At 41.5% G+C, this 23,952-nt stretch overlaps 1 protein-coding gene across 1 annotated transcript in view; it reads left to right on the forward strand.

Moving 5' to 3' along the window:
• Positions 1-23,952, forward strand: part of Trim69 (tripartite motif containing 69) — a 28,680-nt gene that overhangs the window by 3,914 nt on the left and 814 nt on the right. The window contains exons 2-6 of the mRNA XM_008849159.1: positions 13,246-13,722; positions 15,151-15,246; positions 17,884-18,117; positions 19,157-19,179; positions 19,266-19,390. Of these exons, the coding sequence (XP_008847381.1) occupies positions 13,246-13,722; positions 15,151-15,246; positions 17,884-18,117; positions 19,157-19,179; positions 19,266-19,390 (955 nt within the window). The remainder of the gene's footprint in view (positions 1-13,245; positions 13,723-15,150; positions 15,247-17,883; positions 18,118-19,156; positions 19,180-19,265; positions 19,391-23,952) is intronic.

Genomic DNA, 23,952 nt, shown 5'->3' on the forward strand with positions numbered 1-23,952 from the left:
CAGAGGCCAGAAGAGGGTGTCAGATCCTTTGGAGTTGGAGCTACAGGCCTTTGTAAGCCACCAGATGTAGGTGCTGGAATTTGAACTCTGATCCTCTGATGTAACAGTAAATACTCTTAACTCCTGAGTCATCTCTCCAGTCCTTCTCTCTACCAATAAACTAACTCTACCTTCATCTCTCCATCTTTTCTGCTTTTTATTTAAAATTCACCTGTCAGATCCTGTTTCTTTGTGACTGTCTACACGGTGATCTTCCATGCCCCTGTATTGCATGGCATCTTCAAGCTATTGTCAGTTTCCTGATTTTTTAAAAAACTTTTTGGTCTTTTTGAGACAGGTCCCCCTTTAGTCCCAGCTGGCCTGGATCTCGCTATGTGGACCAAGCTGGCCTCAAACTCACAGAGATCCATCTGCCTCTGCCAAACAAGTGATGGGATTAAAGACATGCGCCACCACGTCTGGCTCCAGTTTCCTGATTCTTTTATTTCCAGATTCGAATTCATGAGAGGCTCTAGTTTGCCCAGCTCATCTTTTTGCATTGGGTCATACTTGGGGTTGCTGGACAGCCTATGGAATGGGTGAGAAGCCCACCTGTGGCTTGGGAAAGGGAGTGGAAGCCACATAGTGTGTGTAGGCCTGATGTTTAGTTTGGACTGTGGGAATGACAGTTATTTTGATTAACACATTTAGTAGGCATTGAAGATAAATATTTTTTAAAAAATCAGGTATGGGGCTGGAGAGATGGTTCAGCGGTTAAGAACACTGACCTTGCAGAAGACCTGGGTTCGAATCCAAGCACCCTCTAGTTGCTAGTTGGCAGCTAACAACTGTCAGTTTCAGGGGATCCAACAACCTCTTCTGTCCTCTGCAGGCACTGCATGACACAGGTGCACTTACCTACATGCAGGCAATACACGCATACACATAAAATAAAAATAATAAATAAAATATTTTTAAAAATCAGGTGTGCAAAGAATAGCACATAGAATTTTCTATAACATTGCTAAATACTAACTTTGAGTCCCCCTTCCTATGGGCTAGAAAGAAATTCAATTTATAAATTTGTATTATTTGAGAAATGTCACCCACATAGATTATGGCTGCAAGTTCATTTCTCAGTCTTGTCAAGATGGGGCAATCAATTGAAATCTCTCTCTCTCTCTCTCTCTCTCTCTCTCTCTCTCTCACACACACACACATACACACACAGAAAATGCATAATGTGCACACACATGTACATGTACATCTTTCTTTAAATACACAGAAATGTTGAATAAAATGCCAGTGGCAATTTTTTAGTTTTTAAATGGTGTAATAAAAATGGCGAACCCCACCCCACAAACCCCCTCTTCTTTGTAAAGTAAAAACAGTGGGGAGAGAAACAGGTATGCTGGCATATGCCTGTAATCCCAGCACACAGGAGGGGCAGGAAGATCTTGAGTTTGACGCTTGCCTGGGCTACATATTGAGACCCTGCTTCACACACACACATACACACACACACACACACACACACACACACACAGCTCACACACAAACACACACACACACCAAAACAAAGATCAGGAAGAATAAAAAAGAAAATTAGAAACAATTCGGGCGTGGTCTTTAATCCCAGCACTAGGGAGGCAGAGGAAGGTGGCGCTCTGTGAGACTGAGGCCAGCCTGGTCTATATAGTGGGTCTCGGGCCAGCTGGGGCTATAGGAAGACCCTGTCTCAAAAAAAAAAAATTAGAAACAAAACAAAACAACAGACAGCCTCTTTGCAATGAAACTAGAGATGTGAAGTAGCTTGGATTGTAGCCTATCAGGAAAGACTACTGAATATAGTCAAAGTCAAACAGAATGTGAGCAGGGACTAGGAATGCAGATCTTACATAGACAGTGACAGTTTTCCAAAGATAGTGCTTCACCCTGTCAGTCAATACTTAACGATGAGAACAGACAAGCAGGCTGAAGCTAGAGCTTGCCTGGACCCACTTATGACAAAGATTCAAGACATGGAAAGTGCAGTTGAATGAGGACAAACGCGCTGCATTTGCAGAGTCAGTCTCCTAGTGAGCTAGAGTGGAGAAGACCCTCTGCATGGTAAGCAACCCATAGTGCTTCGTGGAGGTTGGGGAAGACAAAAAAAGAGCCTCAAATATGGACCTGCCTCTACTTTCATACAAGACTCTTGCAAATAACTGTCTCAGGAAGAACTCACCTCACTCACAGATAATGAAGAAACCAAAAAAATTGGGTTGGAGGGATGGCTCAGTGGGTAGGATACCATGTAAGCAGTTTGATCCCCAGCACCTAGGTAAAAAGCAGAGCTTAGGGATGCATGCTTTCAATCCCAGTGCTAGAAAGGCAGAGACAGGAGGGTCTTTGGCACTCGCTAGCTGGCCACCCTAGCCTAAATAGTGAGTACCAACACACTGGGAAACCCTGTCTCAAAGGAGGTAGATGGCATTCCTGAGGATGACACCAAGGTTGTCTTCCAGTCCACACACACACACACACACACACACACACACACACACAAATAAATAAATAAATAAATAAAATTTAGTAGCATTATAAAGCAAGAAAGGGAGAAAAATGTCCAGAGCAAAGAAAGCTGTGGCATTAGAAAACATGAGAAAAGTAGAAAGAGACACCACAGTGAGCGGCTCTAGTGCCTGTCCAGCAGGGGTTTCAGGAAAAGAAACTGAAGCATGGTATGAGAGCTCAAGTCTATAATTCCAGTGCTTGGCAGGCTGAGGTAGTAGGATTGCCACAGATTTGAGACGAGACTGTGCTACATAGCGAGCTTCTGGCTAGCCTGAGCTACAGTATGAAATTGTCTCAAAAAAAAATAAATAAAAAGAGGAAGGAAGGAAGGAAGGAAAGAAGGAAGGAAGGAAGGAAGGAAGGGGAGGAAGCGGTGGGTTAATAGACAATGTTCAAAGAGAAAATGGCTATATTTTGTCCAGACAAGTAGGACCTAGGGTTGAGGAAATCAGATATTGGGGATAAAGGGCACAGACCTTGTGGGGCACTGGAGCAAAGGCCTAAAGACTCAAGTTTAAGCATCTTAACAAGTAAAGGTGAGTGCAGATCTAGACATAAATTGAGGGCAAAATAAACAGTTATTGTATTAGGGTTCTCCAAAGAAACAGAACAGGTAGGATGAATATATATGTATAGAAATTTATCAGCTTAGCTCACAGGATAGAGTCCGAGTAGTCCAACAATGGCTGCACCTCCCTGGAGAGGCTGAGAATCCTTAGTCGCTCAGTCCACGAGGCTGGATGTCTCAGTAGTCCCAATCTGGTGCTGAAGGTCTGACAAATATCAAAAGATCAGCTAGTCTTCAGTCTACAGCAGCAAGACGAACTCACTATGAGAGAGAAGGCAAGCAGCAAGAAGCCTGGTGTTCTCCTCTGCCTTGGTCTTTTATACAGGCTGCCATCAGAAGGTAACGCCCTTTCAGCTTCAGATGATCCAATCAAGAAGATCTCTCTCATTTTAGTTAATCCCAGATCCAGTCAAGTTGACACCCAGAATTAGCCATCACAGTTATCAATGAAGTTGGAGTTTGATTACGAGGCAAAGGATTTTAGCCATATTACCTTGGCTAGAATAAATCTGAATATAAGAGAAATTAAGCCCATAAGTAGGGGAAAATACAAACTTTTAGTTGTGAATGAAGCATCAAGAATTTCCTTGATTGTCCTACTGACGAGTACCAGAGAGGTTCATAGTCCTCTGAGCTCCAGTCTCCCTCAATAGAGTAACACCTGGACCAACCGTCAAGAATTTGGCCTCAGAATAAATCTATATCTGTTTTAAGTTCTTCGCCCTTCATAGAGGTGATATGCAAATTAAGAATTGTATGCATATGTTTAGTATTTCATTCCCCTATGTTAATCTTTGCTTTTGTCTGCCCATGATCTGATCCTCAAGTCCCACCATACTCCCTCATAATGTTGCGCCTGACCAAGTTCCTGGCCAGGGAGCAGAAGCTGTCTGCTGTGCTTCTCAAGCACATTTCTACCCATCATACAAATTGCTCTCCTACTCTAAAGCCTTATCTCAGTGCCATGGATTACATACCCCGTGACTTAGCATGCAGGAAAGAGTAGAAATGCATAGGCGGGTATGTGCTCGGATATGATATGTGCTGGGAGCAGTGAACCGAACATTTGGAACTCTGGGCACCAGAGGGGTCATTCAAAGAATTCTGACAGAAGTCTGAAAAGAAGCAGAGCCTAGACTCATAGAATCTGGTGACAAATTCTGTACAGCCAGCTCCGACAAGCCCCACAGGACCCCCAAGACTCCAAGATGTCAGTTCTGGTAGAGGTGTGATCTGTGAGATGAAAGAGATGTGCTTTCAGGCCTGGCTCTTCCTACTAGTTCCAGGAGAGAGACAGACTTGGCATATCTTAGATGAAATAGGATAAGGGAGGAACAGGAGGCCACTACCATCCTCAGGCCTGGGAAATGGCCCACTCTTCCCTAGGCCTGAGCTGGGAGCCTCCAACTTTGGCTCCCTTCCAGTTGTGTTGGAGGTCATGGAACCAAAGGGACAAACTTCCATAGAGCCTATGCTCTCTTCAGTTTTCTAGAATTGTTGCCCAAAAGATTCTTTGACTATTGTGACGGCCTCTATAGCTCTTTTCCTAGGATGAATCACCCCTGGCTATGCCACTGTCAGTGTGCACACCTGTGGGTTTGAGGTATGAGGTGAAGCTGTGTGTACTGGTATACATGTATGGAACTTAGCTGTGTGGGCTGGATTTTCCATACAAAAGCTTATAAGGTACATGACAGGGTGACAAGATTGGGAGGTGAAAAGGAGAGCATGCCAGTGGCCTCTTGTATTTTGCTCTGACACACAAATGTGTGGAGGTGCAGGTGTGAGCAACTTGTGGGCACTGCCCCTATGCTATTCATCTCTGTGCCCACAATGTATGGATGTTAGAACAGGCGACATCAGAAGGTTTATGTACAGCAGCAGACCCACAGGTGCTGATGTTGAAACCATTTTTTTGGTGGCTCTTCAACAAATAGTAGCATGTCCTAGAAAGCACTACAATACAGCATTCCACAAAGCAGAACATTGTTAGGCTCTGCAGTCATACGGCTTCCAAAACTGAGGTAGCACCCAATAACAGAAAATTAACCATTTGAAAATGCACAATCCAGTGGCATTTAGTACATCTACAATGTTGTACAACAATTATCTATTTCCAAAATATTTTTGTCATCCCAAAAGGAAACTCCGTATCCATCATTCCTTGTTTTCCCTTCTCTCACATGCTCTAGCAAGCACTGAGCTTTCTGTATGTTAATAATTTACCTATGTTGAATATTTTATATAAACAATGATAAAATATGTGATCTTTTGTGTTTGGTATGTGTAATTTTTTTTGGCTGGGGGATTTGTTGTTTTTTGTTGTTGTTGTTGTGCTGATAATTGAACTCAGGTTCTCACTCATTCTAGGTATGTACTCTAACCACGAGATTACACTCTCAGCCCAGCATAATGATATGGTGTGTATGGAGGCCATAGGAGGCCTCCTCTATTCCTCCTCTATTCCTCTATTGTTCTCTGCCTTATTCCCTGATGATAGGGTCTCTCTTGGAACCTGGAGCTCCCCAGTTCTCAACTATCCTGGCAGCCAGCAAATCTCAGTGATCCTCCAGTCTCAACCATCCAGCACTGGGGTTCTAAGCACACACAGCTACAACCAAGCTTTTTACATGGGTGCTGGAGATCTGAACTCAGGCTTCATTCTTGTGCAGCAAGTGCTTTACCTGCTGAGCCATTTGCTAGCCCTTGTTCTATATATACTGTGTACTGTAGCAAGGGTCAGTGCTTCATTCCTTTACATGATTGAATGTTCTTATTCATTCATCAGTGGATGGGTGGATGTTCAGATTGTTTCCACCTGTGGCTGTTGTAAACAGGGCTTCTACTACCATTTATATATGGGTTTTTGTTTGAACACCTGGTTTTCAAATCTTTGTGGAATTAATATATACCTAGGAGTTTGGCCATATGATAATTCTATGTTTAACTTTTTGAGGAAGTGCCAAAATGTTTTCACAGTGGCTGTATCATTTTGCATTCTCATTAGCAATGTCCTTTTTAAAACTACATCAATCTTAGTGTGAAATTATATCTCATTGTGGCTTTGATCTGAATCTTCCTAATGACTGAAGGTACTGAACATTTATCTGTCTTCTTTGGATAAAAGTCTATTTAAGACTTTTGTCTGTTGGGAGCCTCTGTTATGCAAAGTCGAAGCCCCTTCACACCGGACAGCTCATGCAGCTCGGGAATTATGTGCTGCGGGCTCCTTTCATAGCGGGGTGTCTTCCTGGCATCTTTCCTGTCTCTCCTTTTGAAGTGTCCGCCACGAATGCCATAACATAAACATGGCCTTTGGCTCTAACCGGTACACTGCCTTCCTGTAATTTTTCCTAGCAGACAGCAGTCTGGCAGAAACCCACTTCCATATGTAAATACAATGCCTCACAAAGCATCTAACAGCCAAAGCTTTTACCACTACCCCCATGGTATAAATGCCTTAGTCTTCTCTTAATGGTCAGAGAATTGGGTCGCAGAGAGCTGGGACACAGGGAGCCGGGTCTCAGAGAATAAAGCTGTAACACAGACTAAGTCTTGAGTCTTGTGTCACTACTGGCGGCCCAGTCTCTCCAGGGGGCGCACTCCCTCGTGACCGGCTTACGGACATTCTAGCTTTCGCTGTCTCCTACTCTTCCCTGCGTGGTTCTGTGGCCAGGAACCTCGCATCCTGAGGAATAGTACACGGGTGAAATAGAGACGGGATTTCGGCTGAACAATGCTTCAGTAGCAGAGGAAGCTGTCAACACCAGAGACTCGGGACTCGAGCTGCCGGGAAAAGCCTGCGGGGCATCTGCAGCCGCAGCCAGCGACTCCTGTGGCCAGACCTGCCCTCGACTAGCCAGGTGTGGCAGGGCCCTGAGATCCAGGGGCCCGGAGCGACCCTGAGATATCCACGCACACCACGCCTGAGGCCCATAGAGACACGGAGAAGCCAACGGGACCAGACCAGTTTTCCTCCAGACGCACGGCAGGGGAGTGCCATCCCAGGAGTGTGCGCGGGGACCCCGAGCGCCCAGAAAGAGCACGCACCCCCATATTTGTCCATGTAAAAAATTGGTTGTTAATCTTTTTGCTTCAAGCTCCGAGAGTTCTTTACGTATTTTGGATACTAGACCTTTATAAAGATAAGGATTTGCAAATGCTTCCTTCCTTTCTGTGATTTGTCTTTTTACTTTGTGAAAAGAAAACCAAGAATGGTTTGCTTTCTTGTGTTATAAAATTATTTAGCCTTAGTATTAGGAGAATGCTCGCTTCATATACAAAGTTTAGAAGTGCTTCTCCTATTTTCTGGAAGAATTTGGGAAGGATTAATATTAATTCATTAAGATTTGATAGAATTAACCAGTGAAACCATCTGGTCCTGGGTTAACTTTGTTGAGTTTTAATTTTTATTATTTAAAAAATTTACTACTGGGACTGGAGAGATAGCTCAGTGGTTAGGAACACTGGCTGCTCCTGCAGAGGACCCAAGCTTGGCTCCCATCACTTGTGTGGCAGCTAACAACTGACTGTAAGCCCAGTTTCAGGGGATCTGACTCCATCTTCTGGTCTCCATAGGCATTGCAGGCACATAGTGCAATTACATACCATGCAGGCAAAACACTCATACACATAAAATAAAAATAAATTTTAGCTGGGCGTGGTGGCACATGCCTTTAATCCCAGCACTTGGGAGGCAGAGGCAGGTGGATCTTTGAGAGTTCAAGGCCAGCCTGGTCTACATAGTGAGTTCCAGGACAGCTGGGGTTACAAGGAGACCCTGTCTCAAGAAGACAAAAAAATAAAAAAATAAAATAAAATTTTAAAAGTTAAACAACATTGATTCAATCTCTGTACTATCTATAGGGCTATTCAGAGTTTGTATTTCTTCTTGAGTCAGTTTTAGTAGTTGATGTATCTCTAGGACTTTTCCTATTTCATCCAGGTTATACAATCTATTGCAATACAATTGTGCATAGTAGTTTCATAATATATTTTTTGGTCTTTTTGAGACAGGGTCTCTCTGTAGCCTCAGCTGGCCTGGAACTCACTATGTAGACCAGGCTGGTCTTGAACTCACAGAGATCCGCCTGCCTCTGCCTCCCAAGTGCTAGGACTACAGGCGTGTGCCACCACACCCGACTTTAATATTTTTATTTCTGTGAGGCCTGTAATAAAATCATTTCTGATCTTAGTGATTTGACTCTTCCGTTTTCATCAGTTTAGCTAACTAATCATTTTTGTAGATTCCAACTCTCAAAACAAAGCCCTACTTTTTTTTTTAGGTGGAGTCTCACTGTACAGCCTAGGCTGGCCTCCAACTCACAATGATTGTGCCTCAGCATCCCAAATGTGAGATTACAGACACGTTCCCTCATGCCTGGCAAAGCTAACAAGCCCTACTTCTGATTTCATTGATTCTGCTTTTGCTGTTTTTGTTTTCTATTTCATTTATCTCCACTATGTGTCTCCTTCTTTCTGCTGACCTCGGGTTTAGTTTGTGCCCCCACCCCCCAGAACTCCACCCCAGTTTAAGAAAAATATTTTATTTTTTTATTACATGTATGAGTGTATTGCCTGCAAGCATGTAAGTGAATCTGTGTCATGCAATGCCTGTGGAGGCCAGAAGAGGGCATTGGACTCCATGGAGATGGAATTATGTATGGCTGTTAGCCATGTGGGTGCTGGGAACCAAATCCTGGTCCTCTGCAAGAGCAGCCAGCATTAACTGCTGAGTCATCTCTTCAGCCCCTCAACCCCAATTTTTTAAGGGAGAAATTTAGGTTATTTATCATTTTTGTGGTGCACGTATCCCACCACTGAGTTATATTCCCAGCCCATTTTTCTTATTTATTTATTCATTTATTTATTTATTTATTTATTCATTCATTCATTCATGCATTCATTCATTCATCCATTTACTTATTTGAGACAGGATTTCCCTGTAGCCCCAGCTGGCCTGGAACTTGCTATGTAGACAGGTTAGCCTCCATCTCACAGAGATCCATCTGCTTCTGCCTCTGGAGTGCTGGGATTAAAGGCGTGTGCCACCACACCCCGTTTTTCTTTCTTTTTTAGAGAAAGGATCTCTCCACATGGCCCAGGCTGTACTCAAGTCCCCAGGCTCAAGACCTGTCTGTCTCAGACTCCCAGACAACTGGAAATATAGGTACATGTCACTATACCAAGCTTTCTTTCTTCATTTTTAAAGGTTTGTTGGTTCTGGAGCCTTGCATGTGCTAGGCAAGCACCTAGTGCTGAGTGCCAGCCCCTTTTATCTTTTTCAATGTCAGCATTCACAGCTATAAATTTCCCAGTTAGCACTGCTTTCATCATAGTTTGTAAATTTTGGTGTGTTGTGTTTTTGGGCGATGGCTAAGTGGGTGAACTGCTTGCCATGCAAGCTTGAGGACCTACGTTTGAATCCTCAGCATCCATATTAAAAAAAAAAAAAAAGACAGTTGCTGCTAAGAGCATCTATAATCCTAGCACCGGGCAGGTAGAAACAGGCAGTTCCCTGGAGCGCTCTGGCTAGCCAGTCTAGCCAACTGGTGAGCTCTAGATTCAGTGAGAGGTCTTGTCTCTAAATACAAACAAAAGAATAAAAATAATAAATAAATAAAGGTGGATAGCCAGTGAGGAAGATAAGGTTAACCTCTGGCCTCCATGCATCCAAACCCCCGCCTCTCTCTCTCAGACACACAAAGCAGGCTGTATATACTTGTCCTTTCAAAACTCCATAAAAAGTCATAAGGTATATATAAAAAGAATAAATCTCTAACTGCAGTAGAACACAGGGAGCAGCAAAGAGTAGACCAAATGTAATGAGGAAAACAACACAGATGTACGCAATTTGGTTTATGTACATATGGTTTTAATTTTTAAAGATCTGTTTTCATTTAAATGTCTGTGTGTCTGTGTGTATGTGCCATACTTGTGCAAGTGCCTGTAGAAGCCAGAAGAGAGCATCAGATCCCCTCGAGCTAGAGTCACAGGCGATTGGGAGCTGCTGGATATGGTTGCTAAGAAGCAAACTCAGGTCCTCTGGAAGAGCAGCAAGTCATCTTTCCAGCCTTGCTGCTGTTGGTTTTTAACATATGTGTGCCTAATAATATATTGCTTCATTTTTTTCATAGTAGGGTCTGGGGGCATAGTTCAGTGTAAAAGTGACTGTTTAGAATATGCAAGGTCTTGCATTTAATCCCAAGCACCAGAAAAAACAAAGGAAATAACTAACAAAAATTTAGGACAGTGGCCATCTGAGGAATGGGGTGATGGCATATAGGTAATAAGAAGTAGGTGGAGGATTTCTGAGATGGCCAGCAAGGGTTCTGTTTCCTTTCTGGAGTATTTGCTTATTAATAACTCGGTGGCTTAAGCATTTTATGCTGCTTTCTGTATTTGTATTACATTTAAAAATTGCAGGGTGGAGAGATGGCTCAGTAGTTAAGAGCACTAGTTGCTCTTGCAGAGGACCTGGGTTCAATTCCCAGCACCCACATGGCAGCTATGAACCATCCTTAACTCCAGTTCCAGGGGAATCCGAAGCCCTTTTCTGACCTCTGGGGCATTGCAGGACATGGGTGCATTCACATATATGCAGGCAATACACTCATACACATAAAATAAAAATAATACAATATTAAAAAAAAAAACAAAACTTGCTGGGCATGGTGGTACGCACCTTTAATCCCAGCACTCCTGAAACAAAGACAGGTGGATCTCTGTGAGATCAAGACTAGTCTGGTCTACACAGTGAGTTCCAGGCCGGCCAGGGATACAATGCTGAGACCCTGTCTTAACCCCCCCAAAATAAAACTTAAGTGAAAAATGTAGCTCATAAAGTAGAAAGAGGTATTTGCAATACATGTATTTGGTAGAAAATATATCTAGAATATATGAAGAATTTCTATGAATAAATAGACAATAAAAGTAGGTCTATTGAACATGTGCTTCACAATAAAAATGGGGATGAAAATAAGAAAATAGTTCAGGGTAAGTGAAATGACTCAGTGGATAAAGATGCTTGCACCAAGCCTGATGGCCTGAGTTCAACCCCTAGGACTCACATGGTGGAAGGAGAAAACCAACTCCCATGAGCTGTCCTCTGATCTCCACACATTCACCAGGGCAGGCATGTGCCCATACACATAGACACACGAAGAACAGATAAACAAATAAATGCAATAATAAAAAGGAAAATGGGCTGAACATAAATAGCTTTAGGTCAATGGAGTTAGAGCCATAGTCCACATTGTAGCTACAATGAGTACTGAAAGGATACAGAACACTGGTAATAGTATTAATTGATGCCGAGAAAAGAATTTGGCAGTACTAAGCTGGATGACTATGTGCCCATTCTATGTTTACTCCCAGAAGCATACCCAAGAGAAATGTATACATACAGTCATCAAAGAACATAAAAAAGAACATTCTTAGCAATGCTAATAGTCCCAAAGTGGTAACTACCCCAATGTCTGTGAATAGTAAAATGGGGAAGTAGTTGCTGTCTATTCAGATAACAGAATATTATTATTCTGAGACTATATAGACTGAGTGGACTATAATGATGTACAACATACACAAAAGAAGCCAGAGACAGAAGAGTACACGTTCCATGATTGTGTTCACATAAAGTATAAAAACAGGCAAAACTAGTGTATGGTGTTAGAGTTCAAGAGAACGGTCAAACTTGGTAAGGGGGAACTGACCAGGTAGGTATATGGGGGCTTTGGGGATTTCAGTAATGTTCATTCTATTTCTTGCTTAGTGGGATCAGTGTAAAAACGTGTTCATTTTGAGAAAGGTCGATGAGCCGTACACTTATTTTGCATTTTCTGTATATTTATGTAATGTTTTAAGTATTTATTTATCTATAAACAGTTTTACTCTATACCCAGGCTGGCCTAGAACTTACATATTTCCTGCTTTAGCCTCCTGGGTGCTGGGATTCCAAGTGTGTGCTACCATGCCTACCTGTAATATACTTTAAAAAGGAGTCTGAGGAAGCCTGGAGTGTTGATGAAATCGCTCCACTGACTGAGGAATCTTACTCATCCTCTAACTTTCTGTATGTAACATCTAGAAAATAAAAATTACTAATGAAACAGAAACTGAAAGTACAACTTTTCAATGCATAATTGTTTGTAAAGAGAGAGATTTACAATAAAATATATCTTTGCTTGAGTACTTTCTTTTCCTGTGTTGGGTTTCTTTTAGAACTTAAATAGTACCACAAACTATGATGTTAGAAAACATTAAATTCATTGCATTATTTTATTTTTAATTGTTATTAAAATATTTAATTTATTATTTTATTGTATTTTATTCTATGTGTATAAGTATATTGCTTGCATGTGTAAGTGCACCCATGTCCTGCAATGCCCATTGAGGTGAGAAGAGGGCATCAGACCCCTTGGAACTGGAGTTATGGATGGTTGTTGTCACCCACATGTGGGTGCTAGTAATTGAACTTGGGTCTTCTGCAAAAGCAGCCAGTTCTCTTAACTGCTGAGCCATCTCTCCTTCCTATTTCCTATTCCCACTTCCCTAGATTGCTATTTTTTTAAGTTAAAAAAAAATTCTGCATATGTTTGAGTCTGTGAGTTTGTGCATGAGCGCAGTTTCCATGGAGGCCAGAAGACGGTGATAGATTCCCAGAAGCTGGAGTTACAGGCCATTTCAAGCCACCTGGTATGGATGCTGGGAACTGAACTTGGTCCTCTGTAAGAACAGTACGCACTCTTAGCTGCTGATCTATTTCTTCAGCCCCCATTGCATATTTTCAAAGGAGAGATTATGGTACTTCAGCTGCACCAATTCTCAGCTCCTTTAGGAATGGAGTTCACCATCCTTGTATACTGAAATGGGCAATAAGAGAAATTCAACTAGGGAATGGCTGGGGGCACTGACAACACAGTGGACAGTAACAGGGGTGACAGAGTATATGGGCTCCAGTGGGGGTGAGGGGGAGGCCATGGGAGGGTGCTATTTGGGATGCAGGTATAAAGATGAATAAGATTGTCTGGGATGTTCTGAATGAAACACACACACACACACACACACACACACACACACAAAGAAAAAAAAGAAAAAGAAAAAGAAAAAAAAGAGAAATTCAACTAAGATATTCTTTTCTAAAGGTATCTTCCAGGCCCTCCTCCAACTTCGATCCAGGCAACTATGTTGAAGTCAGTGATTCAACCATCTACATACCCTCAGAAGTGGTGATACAAGATATTACTACAGAACTACACTGCCCGCTGTGTAATGACTGGTTCCATGATCCGCTGATGCTGAGCTGTGGCCACAACTTCTGCCAAGTCTGTATCCAAAACTACTGGAAGTTGCACACAAAGGAAACGTTCTGTCCTGAGTGTAAGATGCTATGCCAATATAGCAACTGTACATTCAACCTTGTGCTGGAGAAGATGGTAGAGAAGATTAAGAAGTTACCTCTGCTCAAGGGCCATCCACAGTGCCCAGAGCATGGCGACAACCTGAAACTGTTCAGTAAGCCAGATGGGAAATTGATCTGCTTTCAATGCAAAGATGCACGGTTGTCTATGGGGCAGTCTGAAGAGTTCCTGCAAATTGCTGATGCTGTCCATTTCTTTACGGTGTGTGAGCCCTGGGCCTTGAGAATCCCTTAGGAAAACTCTTTTTCTATAGGACTTCTCTTTTTTTACTTCATCCCTTTCTTCAAATAACAAGAAAGTTCAGAGTGCTTAGAAATACAAGGTATTTTGCAAAGTTCTTTCTTTATAGATGCTGTTTACAGGAAAGGAGAGAGTGGAGGGGCTGTGGCTGACTTCTCCAATCAGACACTAAGTAAAAATAAACAGCATAGTACTCTTGCTATAAAAGTTTCAAAATCTGATGAAGTTTAAAATGAGCATAACAAGAGAAACAATATAAGATAATCTATTATTTCCAAATTAAATTTTATCACAGTTGTATTTAGGATTTATTTATTTTTTGTTCATTTTCCTTTTGAGACAGGGTCTCCCTGTAGCCCAGCTGGCCTGGAACTCACTATGTAGACCAGGCTGGCCTGGAACGCACAGATTCACCTACCTTTGTCTCCCAAGTGCTGGGATTAAAGACGTGTGCCACTATACCAGTGTACTTAGGATTTTTGAGAGGATACAGTAAAGATAAGACTAGAACTGGAAATTATTTGGATTTGGATGGGCAGAAGGAAGAAACAAACATTCCAGTAGCTACAGCATATGTAAAAACACACATGGTGAGCACTGCAGCTACAGTGAAAAACATAGAGTTCTAGCAGCAGCCCTGTAGTTAGCTAATAAGACATCATACTAAATATTTTCTCTTCTTATTTTATTCATAAATTTTTTTTTGTAGTACTGGGGATTGAAACCAGGGTATAGTGTTGGCAAAACAAGTGTTGTACCAGTGAGTTACAGCCTCAGCCTATTCAGGATTCTCAAAGGAGAAGGAACACAGCAGGAGGGAAAGATGTGTTTTCAGCAAGAGCTCACTTCTTTCCCAAAGCAGAATGAATATAGATGAGAAAACTGAGAGAGAATCTCTCTAAAGAAGAAATACCCCAGAGCTCACTTTTTTCTGACACAATAGGTCTTTGGGGATGTTAGTGTGTGTGTGTGTGTGTGTGTGTGTGTGTGTGTGTGTGTGGGCGGGTGCGTGTGTATATGCATGCACATATATGCGTGTGTTGTGTGCACATGTATGTGCATGAATGTGGAGGCCAGATGTTCCTTAGGCATTGCCCACCATGCTTCTTGAGACAGAGTCTCTCCCTAAGACTTAGGGTTTGCATATTAGGCTAGGCCAGCTGGACAGCAAGTCCCAGGAATCTCCCTATCTACATCTCCTCTGTGCTGGAATTAAGTGTGCACCCCATGTCTGAATTTTTACATAGGTTCAAGGGATCAAACTCAGCTCCATGCTTATGTGGCAAGCACTTTACTGACTGAGCTCTCTGCCCAGCCTCTGAGGAGCTGTTCCTTCTGATTTTTTAATCTCCCAAATTGGTATGGGTTAATTCTATTTGGTGTTTCTAGGAGGAGCTTGCCATCTATCAGAGCCAACTTCAGACAACCCTGAAGGAACTGCAGTCTCTGAGAAATATGCAAAAAGATGCTATTGCTGCTTACAAGGTGAGGAGCAGAGTAAAGGGCTTATGAAATAAAACTGGAATATGCTCTCCTTGCAACTTCAGCTAGATGGGTGCAAAGGTGACTCTACCTATACTGACAGACTAAATGGCACCTAGGTTATAGAATTCATCCTATTTCATTGTAGGGTGGGAAGAAATACATGACAGAATATGTTCCCAATAGCTGATAATTGAACAGACTAGCTTTTGCTATAATATGCTGAGCTTTCTGATGGTTCAGCAACTAGGTGAGTATTCTGGGACTGAGATCTGTCTGGTCTGTCCCTTCATGTATGGCAAAACAAAGAATTTAGCAGCAAAACCCATGAAAGATTGCTATGTCCAAAGAAATACTTTTATTTCCTTGGGTTTATAACCAGACACCTCTGACCCACAGTCTCTCAGATTTCATTCTTTCTCATCTGATTTGATCTTTCTTAATTTCCCCAAACTAAATAAACATGCCTATAGACTTTGAGCTTCACAGGAACTCTAGAACAGTATTAATAATAGAGATTTGACAAATCAGTCTCTAAGTTGGGAGCTAACTTGGAAAATTAAGAATTGGGACTGAAGGGGCTGGAGAGATTGCTCAGTGGTTAACACTGAATGTTCTTGCGGAAGACCCAGGTTTGAATCCCAGCACCCACATGGCAGCTAATAACTGTCCATAACTCCAGTTCCAGGGGGATCTGACGCCCTATTCTGACCTCTGTGGGCATTGCACAACACAAGTGCACTTCCATACATGCAGGCAATGCACATACACATAAAATAAAAATAATTAAAAAAATTGAGACTAAAGATGTAATTCAGTTGGTAGAGTGCTTGTCTCACATGCATAAGGCCCTGGGTTTGATCACCAGTATTACATAAACTGGGCATGGTGGCATACACAGTACTTAGGAGAGGGAGGAAGGAGGATCAGAAGTTCAAGGTCATCTTTGGCTACATAGTGGCTTCTAGGCCAGCCTGGGATACATGAAGCTCTATCTCAAAAAAAAAAAAATAGAGAATTGAAGGATGAATAACTTAAATGAAGTGGGTGAAGGGAATATGAAACAAAAGGCCTGGAGAAGAGTGTTGTATAGGAAGAGAAAAGAACACATAGAAGAGTTCAAAGAAGGAAGTTAAACAGAAAAGAAGTCCAATAAAGCATGCTAAACAAGATACTAATGAAGAGGCAGACATGGCCCAATTGTGTGGGTCCTTGTGTGGACAATATTAAGCACTTTGAATTCCATTCTGTGACATGAGAGATAAAGGATTTTAAGCAGGATATAGTTTAATTTCATTTTGAAAATGTCTGGTGGCTGTGGGGAAGATGGATCAGAAAGACAATGATAAAACAGTGGTTAGAAGACTACTGCAGTTGTCCCAGAAATAATGACACTTACTTGGACTAAAGAGGCAGTGGACATACAGAGAGATAAACAGGGTCATATGGTTTAGAGAGAACAATTATCTAGCGGTGGTGATTGAATAGATAGGAGTCAGTGGTGATATCAAATTGGCAGGTGGATTTAGGAATCTCGACCTCAAAAGCTGGAGATAAGTTGTCAGCATTAGATGGTATTTAAAGATGTGGGAGGAAAAAGATATTACCTAAAAAGAAAGTGCAGGAGGAGCTTAAAACAGAATACCAAATAATTCTAATATTTAAAGTTTTGTTATAAGGCTGAGAAATCATCAGAAAGGTAAAAGGGAAACTGGAAAATGTGAGCTAGAAGAGACATGGAGTTAAGAATAATTTAAGAGTGAAATAAGGATGGCCTATGGAATCTAAGCTAGGTAAGGGGGCCCATAAAGCTAGCAGTTTATGAACAGAAACAGATGGGGTCAATGGACACAAACTTTCAATGAGGTCCAGTAGTGTTGTTATAGGGAGCAAGTAAGCTTGGAATATAAAGTTATTTTGGAGATAGTACATTTACTAGGAATAATAAGATTCTATGTGTGACTGGGAATGGGTGGAGAAAGATGTAACTCATTAGAAAAGAAAATGAACTGAGAAGCCAGGATATCAGATGGTTCACCTGTGAAGAAGTTGTGGATAGACACACACACACACACAGACACACACACACACGCACGCACACGCGCACACACGTGCGGAGAGAGTGAGAGCGAGAGAGAAGTATAACAATTATCAATGTCAGGGCTTTAGACATTTCTCAAATCCCTCATATCCTGTTGTCCTGGCAGCAGGAGTAGCATCCCACTGCACCTCCCAACCCCCGGCAAGGTCTGGTTAGATAAGGACCATTTTCCCAGGTTGCATATGTCTCTAGTCTAACAGCATCATTTGGTAAATACTGACTTGCTAATCTAGGAAGATATTATTATTCATTTTAGAATGTTTGGTTGACTCCACAATGTTATTTAATAGAGCACTGGTTACCATCCCGGTAATGCAATAGAAACATAAAGACTACTTTTGACTTTCATCCTAAACTATTAAAGTAGCTGGGAAAGAAGGGGCAAGTCTCCTAAAGGGCTCCTTTTGGTAGGGCTGAATGCTGATACTAAACAGCCCTTTGTATGGTATTTCCCAAGGTGTGTTGGGGTGTGGTGTGGGCCCCCATCCCCAAGTGCTAGTCTCAGTAATAATCATGGTGATGATCATGGAGGTTTCTAGGAAAACAAGCTACAACTGCAACAACACCTTTCCTTGGAGTTTCTAAAGCTGCACCAGTTCCTGCACAACAAAGAAAAGGACATTCTAAATGACCTCCAGGAAGAGGGGAAACTCTTGCATGAGGAGATGGAGCTGAATATGAACCAGCTTCAGGAGCAGTGTCTTCTTGCCAAAGACATGCTGGTGAACATTCAGACACGGATGGAACAGCAGGACTCCTTTGACTTCCTCAAAGTGAGACTCCATACCAATATACAATGGGTATACTGAGAAGGGGGAGGGAACTGTAATGTATGTTTGGGGGTTAGGGGAAGATTAAAGCAAAACCAAACCAAACCAGACCATTGTAGTATTTTTAAGGTCCTTGGGAGAAAAGTTAGGATGCTACTTTTGCTTTATGTTCAGCAGAAAGCTTTATTTTAATCTCCCTATGAAACATGATAATAAAATTTCATTAGTAACATTATATACTGATACTTTCATATTTTCCATAAAGAACTCTGAAGTGTTATTTCTCAGAACTGTGTTTTTTGGAGCATATACTGAATTTGGAGCTTGCAGAAATAATAAATTGATCTATCTGCAAAAGCTTTTAACCAAACTGCTGCCCGAAGATTTTCCTCTGAAGTAACACTGGTTATCTCTTCTGTGCTCAAAAGTTTAACTATCCAGAGTAGTGAAATATTGTCCCCAGAATGTCTTCTGAATTCTTCTTCTGGAACTATCTGGAAGCATGGGTTTAATAAAAGCTAACCCTTAACTATGGTCTTATTGGTTACTCTCTTATTCCCTGTAAGGGTTGGAATTTTAGGTGCTGGAGAGATGGCTAAGTGGTTAAGAACACTGGTTGTTCTTGCAGAAGACCCGGGTTCAAATCCCAGCACCCACATGGCAGCTAACAATAACTCCAGTCCCAGGGGATCCAACTGCCTCTTCTGACCTCTGTGGGCATTGCACGACACAGGTGCACTTACCTACATGCAGGCAATGTATGCATACACATAAAATTTTTTTAATTTAAAAAAGAGTTGGAATTTCAGAAAAATTGGCAGGCCAGCAATGAGAGCAGGTCAGTTTATTGTGGGTTAGACTGGGGGTGCAAATCAGAAAAGGCCTGTGGAGGATGAAAACTGTTGCTAGAGATGGGCTAAGGACCATCTGCCCAGGAAGCCAGTAATGAGGATCAAATTTGGATGGTGATCAGAACCACTGAAGAAATTTCTAAGATGGTGAATGGGCATCTGACTTCTATATTCCTCCTTTTCTCTTTTAGGACATCAGGAAGCTCATAGACAGGTAAGTGCTGTCCCATGCCACTCTTTATCCCCTTCCTTCAGTCCCTGGAGGATGTCTACAAAGAAATTATTTATGTCCCCTTACAGCATGGAGCAAGGAATGAGGGTGCTCGGACCCAGAAAGCTTGTCTCCAGAAAGCTGAACCCAGGCCACTTCAAAGGTCCCATCCAGTACATGATGTGGAGGGAAATGCAGTCCACTCTCAATCCAGGTATAGTGGGGAGAAACCTCTGATTTCCAAGGCTCCTGATCTATATTTCACCCGTAGGGCCTCTTCTATGGCCCTAGTTAGTTCTTTAGTCTGAGACTGTGGAGTGGAGTGGGGTCGAGTTTAGTCAAAAAAGATACTAGTTAGTATGGCTGAATTTCTTCTTTTGCTAGGACCTAGAAATGCATGTCTTTGAACTAGTATTACACAAAAATGCAATGTTAGAATTATTCCTCAGCCTATGATTTTAATCTGTCAAATGTGGAAACAGCCATATTTTGTCCCATTTGCTAAATCAGCTATATAAATCCCTGGAATGCCTCTGCTCTGAAGGAGTTTTCTATACATACTCTTTGTATGTACATAGGGTCTTTATAGGTTTTCTTGTGCTTGAAATTCATATCATAGAGAACAACATTGCAAGAGATTGTTAGAGCTCATTAGTGCCTCAGAAGATAACCAGTAGTTTCAATGAATGTATCTAATAAACACACTAAGTTTTTGTGATCTGAGGATATCAAAGGACTGAACAGAACAGAAGAACACAAGTGGTATTTCAAGAAAAATAAATAATATTCTAAATTAAAATGTTTATAAAGATAAAAATTTAGATAGTTCCAATAGAATTCATATAGGTTAGATATTGTTATTGATTTCCTCAAAATCACAAATATATCCTTGTTAACAAATTTTCCAGGTGGCTGATATTGAAAAACTACTTTGCTGAAGTGACCCTAGGGTAGAATCCATCAACTTTACTTGTAATGTACCCAGTGTACAAATTCATGAGATTTGACAACTATGTAAATTTCTGTGATCAAAGTATAAATAGAGGGGGGCTGGGAAGATGGTTTTGTGGGTAAAGCACTTGCTACTCATTAGAACCTGAGTCTGGATCTCCAGCACCTACAAAAGCAAGGGATGGTGTCACACACCTGTTACCCCAGCACTGGGGATGGGGCTTGGGAGAAAGAGGAATCATAGGAGGCTGGCTGGCCAGTCAGCCTAGCTGAAACAGTGAGCTCTAGGTTCAAAGAGAAACCTTGTCTCAAAAACTAAGGTGGGGAGCAACTGAGGAAGACACCCAAAGTTGACCTCTGATCTCCACATGCCCATGCATAAGCAAGTATGCCCCCCACCTGCATGTACACACACACACACACACACACACACACACACACACACACACACTCACACGAAGAGGCAGATCATTTCTCTCACGCTCCAAAGTTTCTACATGCCCCATTGCAATGAAGTCTTTCTGTCAGGTATGGTGGCATACACCTTTAATCCCAGCACTCGGGAGGCAGAGGCAGGTAGATCTCTGTGAGATTGAGGCCAGCCTGGTCTACAGAGCAAACTCCAGGACAGCTGGGGCTACAGAGACCCTATTACAAACAAACAAACAAACAAACAAACAAACAAATGAAAGCAATAAGTTTTTCTGTATATCTGCAGCCTCTAACACTTGTCTTTATTTTAGTTTTAGTCTTTTCGAAATTTTGATTTAATATAAATCACATGATAGTCTTATATGTCTAGACTTTTGTGCTTAGCATAATACTTCTTTTGATTCACCTATGTAATTGCATGTGTGAATAATTTTGTTTTATGGATACATTGAAATGTGCTTATCTTCCAACTGATGGACTTTTGAAAAGTTTATACTTTGGGGCTATTATGAATAAAGTTCTGTAAATCTGTTTGCAAATCTTTGTATTTTAATTTCTTTGAAGCAAATGTGCAATGGTGGTATTGAGGATGTATGTTTAATTTTATAAGAAACTATCAACCTAGCCGGGTGTGGTGGCACACGCCTTTAATCCCAGCACCTGGGAGGCAGAGGCAGGCAGATCTCTGTTAGTTCAAGGCCAGCCTGGTCTACATAGTGAGTTCCAGGCCAGCTGGGGCTACAGGGAGACCCTGTCTCAAAAAGATGAAAAAAAAAAGAGAGAGAAACTATCAACATTTTGTCCCCCACAGTGGAGGTACCATTTTACATTTCCCCCAGCAATGGATGACAATCCCACTTTCTCTACATCCTTGACTTGATATTGTCAATCTTTTAAATTGTAACTATTTAATTTGAAGTATAGCAACATTTCACCATGTTTTTTTTTTTTTGGTCTTTTGAAGCAGGGTCTCCCTGTAGCCCCAGCTATCCTGGAACTCACTATGTAGACCAGGCTGGCCTTGAACTCATGCCTGCCTCTGCCTCCCAAGTGCTGGGACTACAGGCGTACACCAACACGCCTGTGGTTTTAATTTATGTATCTCTAATGTCCAATCCTGTTGACCATCTCTTCATGTGCTTCTTTGCTATTCCTATGTCTTTATGGTTAAGTGTAATCAATTTTTTGTCCATTCTTTTATTTGTTTGACTTAATATTAAACTGTAAAGAGGATGAATCCTTTATTAGGTACTTTTAAAAATATTTATATATATTATGTGTATACATACATGTGTCCATGTGTGGGCTTGTGCATGAGCAGTATGTGCTCTTAAAACTGCTGAGCCATCTCTCCACCCACCCCCTTTTGAAAAATATTTTTTAAAATTATTTTTAACTGTGTGTGTATGCGTGCACATGAGTGCAGGTGCCCTCAGAGGCCAGAGGTGTTGGATTCCCTGGAGCTGGAGTTATAGGTCAGCCACCTGACATGTGGTGCTGGAAATGAACTTGGGTCCACTATAAGAGTAGTATGCTCTCTCAACCACTGAGCCATCGCTCCAGGCACAAATCGGTTTTTTAATGGTTCTTTTTTCTTTTTTAGTTTTTTGAAACAAGGTCTCATATACCTCAAGCAGGCCTAGAGTTTTATGTGGCCAAGGAGGACCTTGAGCTTCTAATCTTCCTGTCTCTACTCCCAAATGTTGGCATTTCAGGCATGCACCATCATTCTTGACTTTAAAAATACCAAAGATTAAAAAAAGATTGTTAGACACCATGTGGGTGCTGGGAATCGAACCCAGGTCCTCTGCAAGAGCAGTCAGTGCTCTTAATCACTGAGCCATCTTTCTAGCTCCCCCCAACCCCCAAAGATCTTTATTTTGAAAAAGGATCTCATTACATTGCTCAGGTCGCCTTGAACTTATGACCCTCCTGCCTCAACCTCTTGAATGCCAGAATTATAGGTGTGGGTTACTGCTCTTGCTGATTTTTAATTGACACATGGTATTTGTACATATTTATAGGACACAGTATAATAATCTAATACATGTATAAGATGTAATCAAATAATGGAAATTAGTATTTCTATGTGTTGAGAACCTTTGAACTCTTTTATTTATTTAAAAATAAATAACAGAGGTTGGAGATATAGCTTAGTGATAAGAGTGCTGGCTTAGCATGTGTAAGGCCCTGAGTCCAATCTCCAGAACTGCCAAAAAAGAAAAGAAACCTATATATTCGAACCCGCCCATTCCTTCTCTTCTGCTTTTTGTTTTGTTTTTGAGACATGGTCTCCTTGTAGCCCCAGTTGGCCTGGAAATCACTATATAGGGTGGCCTCGAACTCACAGAGATCCACCTGCCTCTGCCTCCCGGGTGCAGGGATTAAAGGCTTGTGCCACCATGCCTAGCTTATCCCTACTCTTCTTAGTATCTAGTGACCCCTATTCTATCTCTATGAGATAAACTTTTTTAGCTTTCACATATTTTTAAAGCCTTAATATGTCATGGAATTCTATTATTGTGGAATGCAATATAATTACTTAAGAAATTAAAAGTTGCTTACAAAGTCCAAGCCCAATTTCATAATTATCAGATTCAACTGACATAAAATTACTTTGCTGGATTGCCATGAAAGTTTCTAAAAGCTTGCTCTCAGTTTCTGTATTATCTTGTCCCAGACTGGTGACTGCAGAGTTTATGGACTACCTTCTGAAAGGCAGTGGCAATAAGTACCCTAGAGCTCTAATGTCTCTCTGTATGTTAAACCAAATATAAAGTTCTCATTACTGATCTCTAAACTCTACCAAGTAGCTCTATCTTAGCTGGCTCTAGCAGATAAACTCTTATAGTCTCTTCTACAAAAGCAATTGACTATTTAATCTACTGCCTCCCCGCTCTTTTTTCCCAAAGCTTATACCTCATATATATTGTATCCTAACTGAGATAATCTCCTTAGAAACATTACCTTATCTAATTTTACCCTTTTGGTATTTGTAAAAAAATTTTTTGGTCTTTTTGAAACAGAGTTTCCCTGTAGTCCCACCTGTCCTGGAACTCACTATGTAGACCAGGCTGGCCTTGAACACACAGAGATCTACCTGCCTCTATCTCCTGAATGCTGGGACTATAGGCATGTGCCACCATGCCTGGCGGTATTTGCATTTAAAAAATATTTTATTATTTTTATTTTATGTGTATGAGTGTATTGCCTGCGTGTAAGTGCACCTGTGTCATGCAATGCTTGTGGAGATCAGAAGAAGGCATTGTATCCTCTGGAACTGGAGTTACAGATGGTTGTTAGCCACCATGTGGGTGCTGGGAATCGAACGCAGGTCCTCTGTAAGAGCAGTTAATGTTCTTAATCTCTGAGTCATCTCTCCAGTCCTGGTAT

Source organism: Nannospalax galili, unplaced genomic scaffold (genome assembly GCF_000622305.1).
Source record: "Nannospalax galili isolate Female #2095 unplaced genomic scaffold, S.galili_v1.0 scaffold891, whole genome shotgun sequence".
Taxonomy (NCBI): Eukaryota; Metazoa; Chordata; class Mammalia; order Rodentia; family Spalacidae; genus Nannospalax; species Nannospalax galili.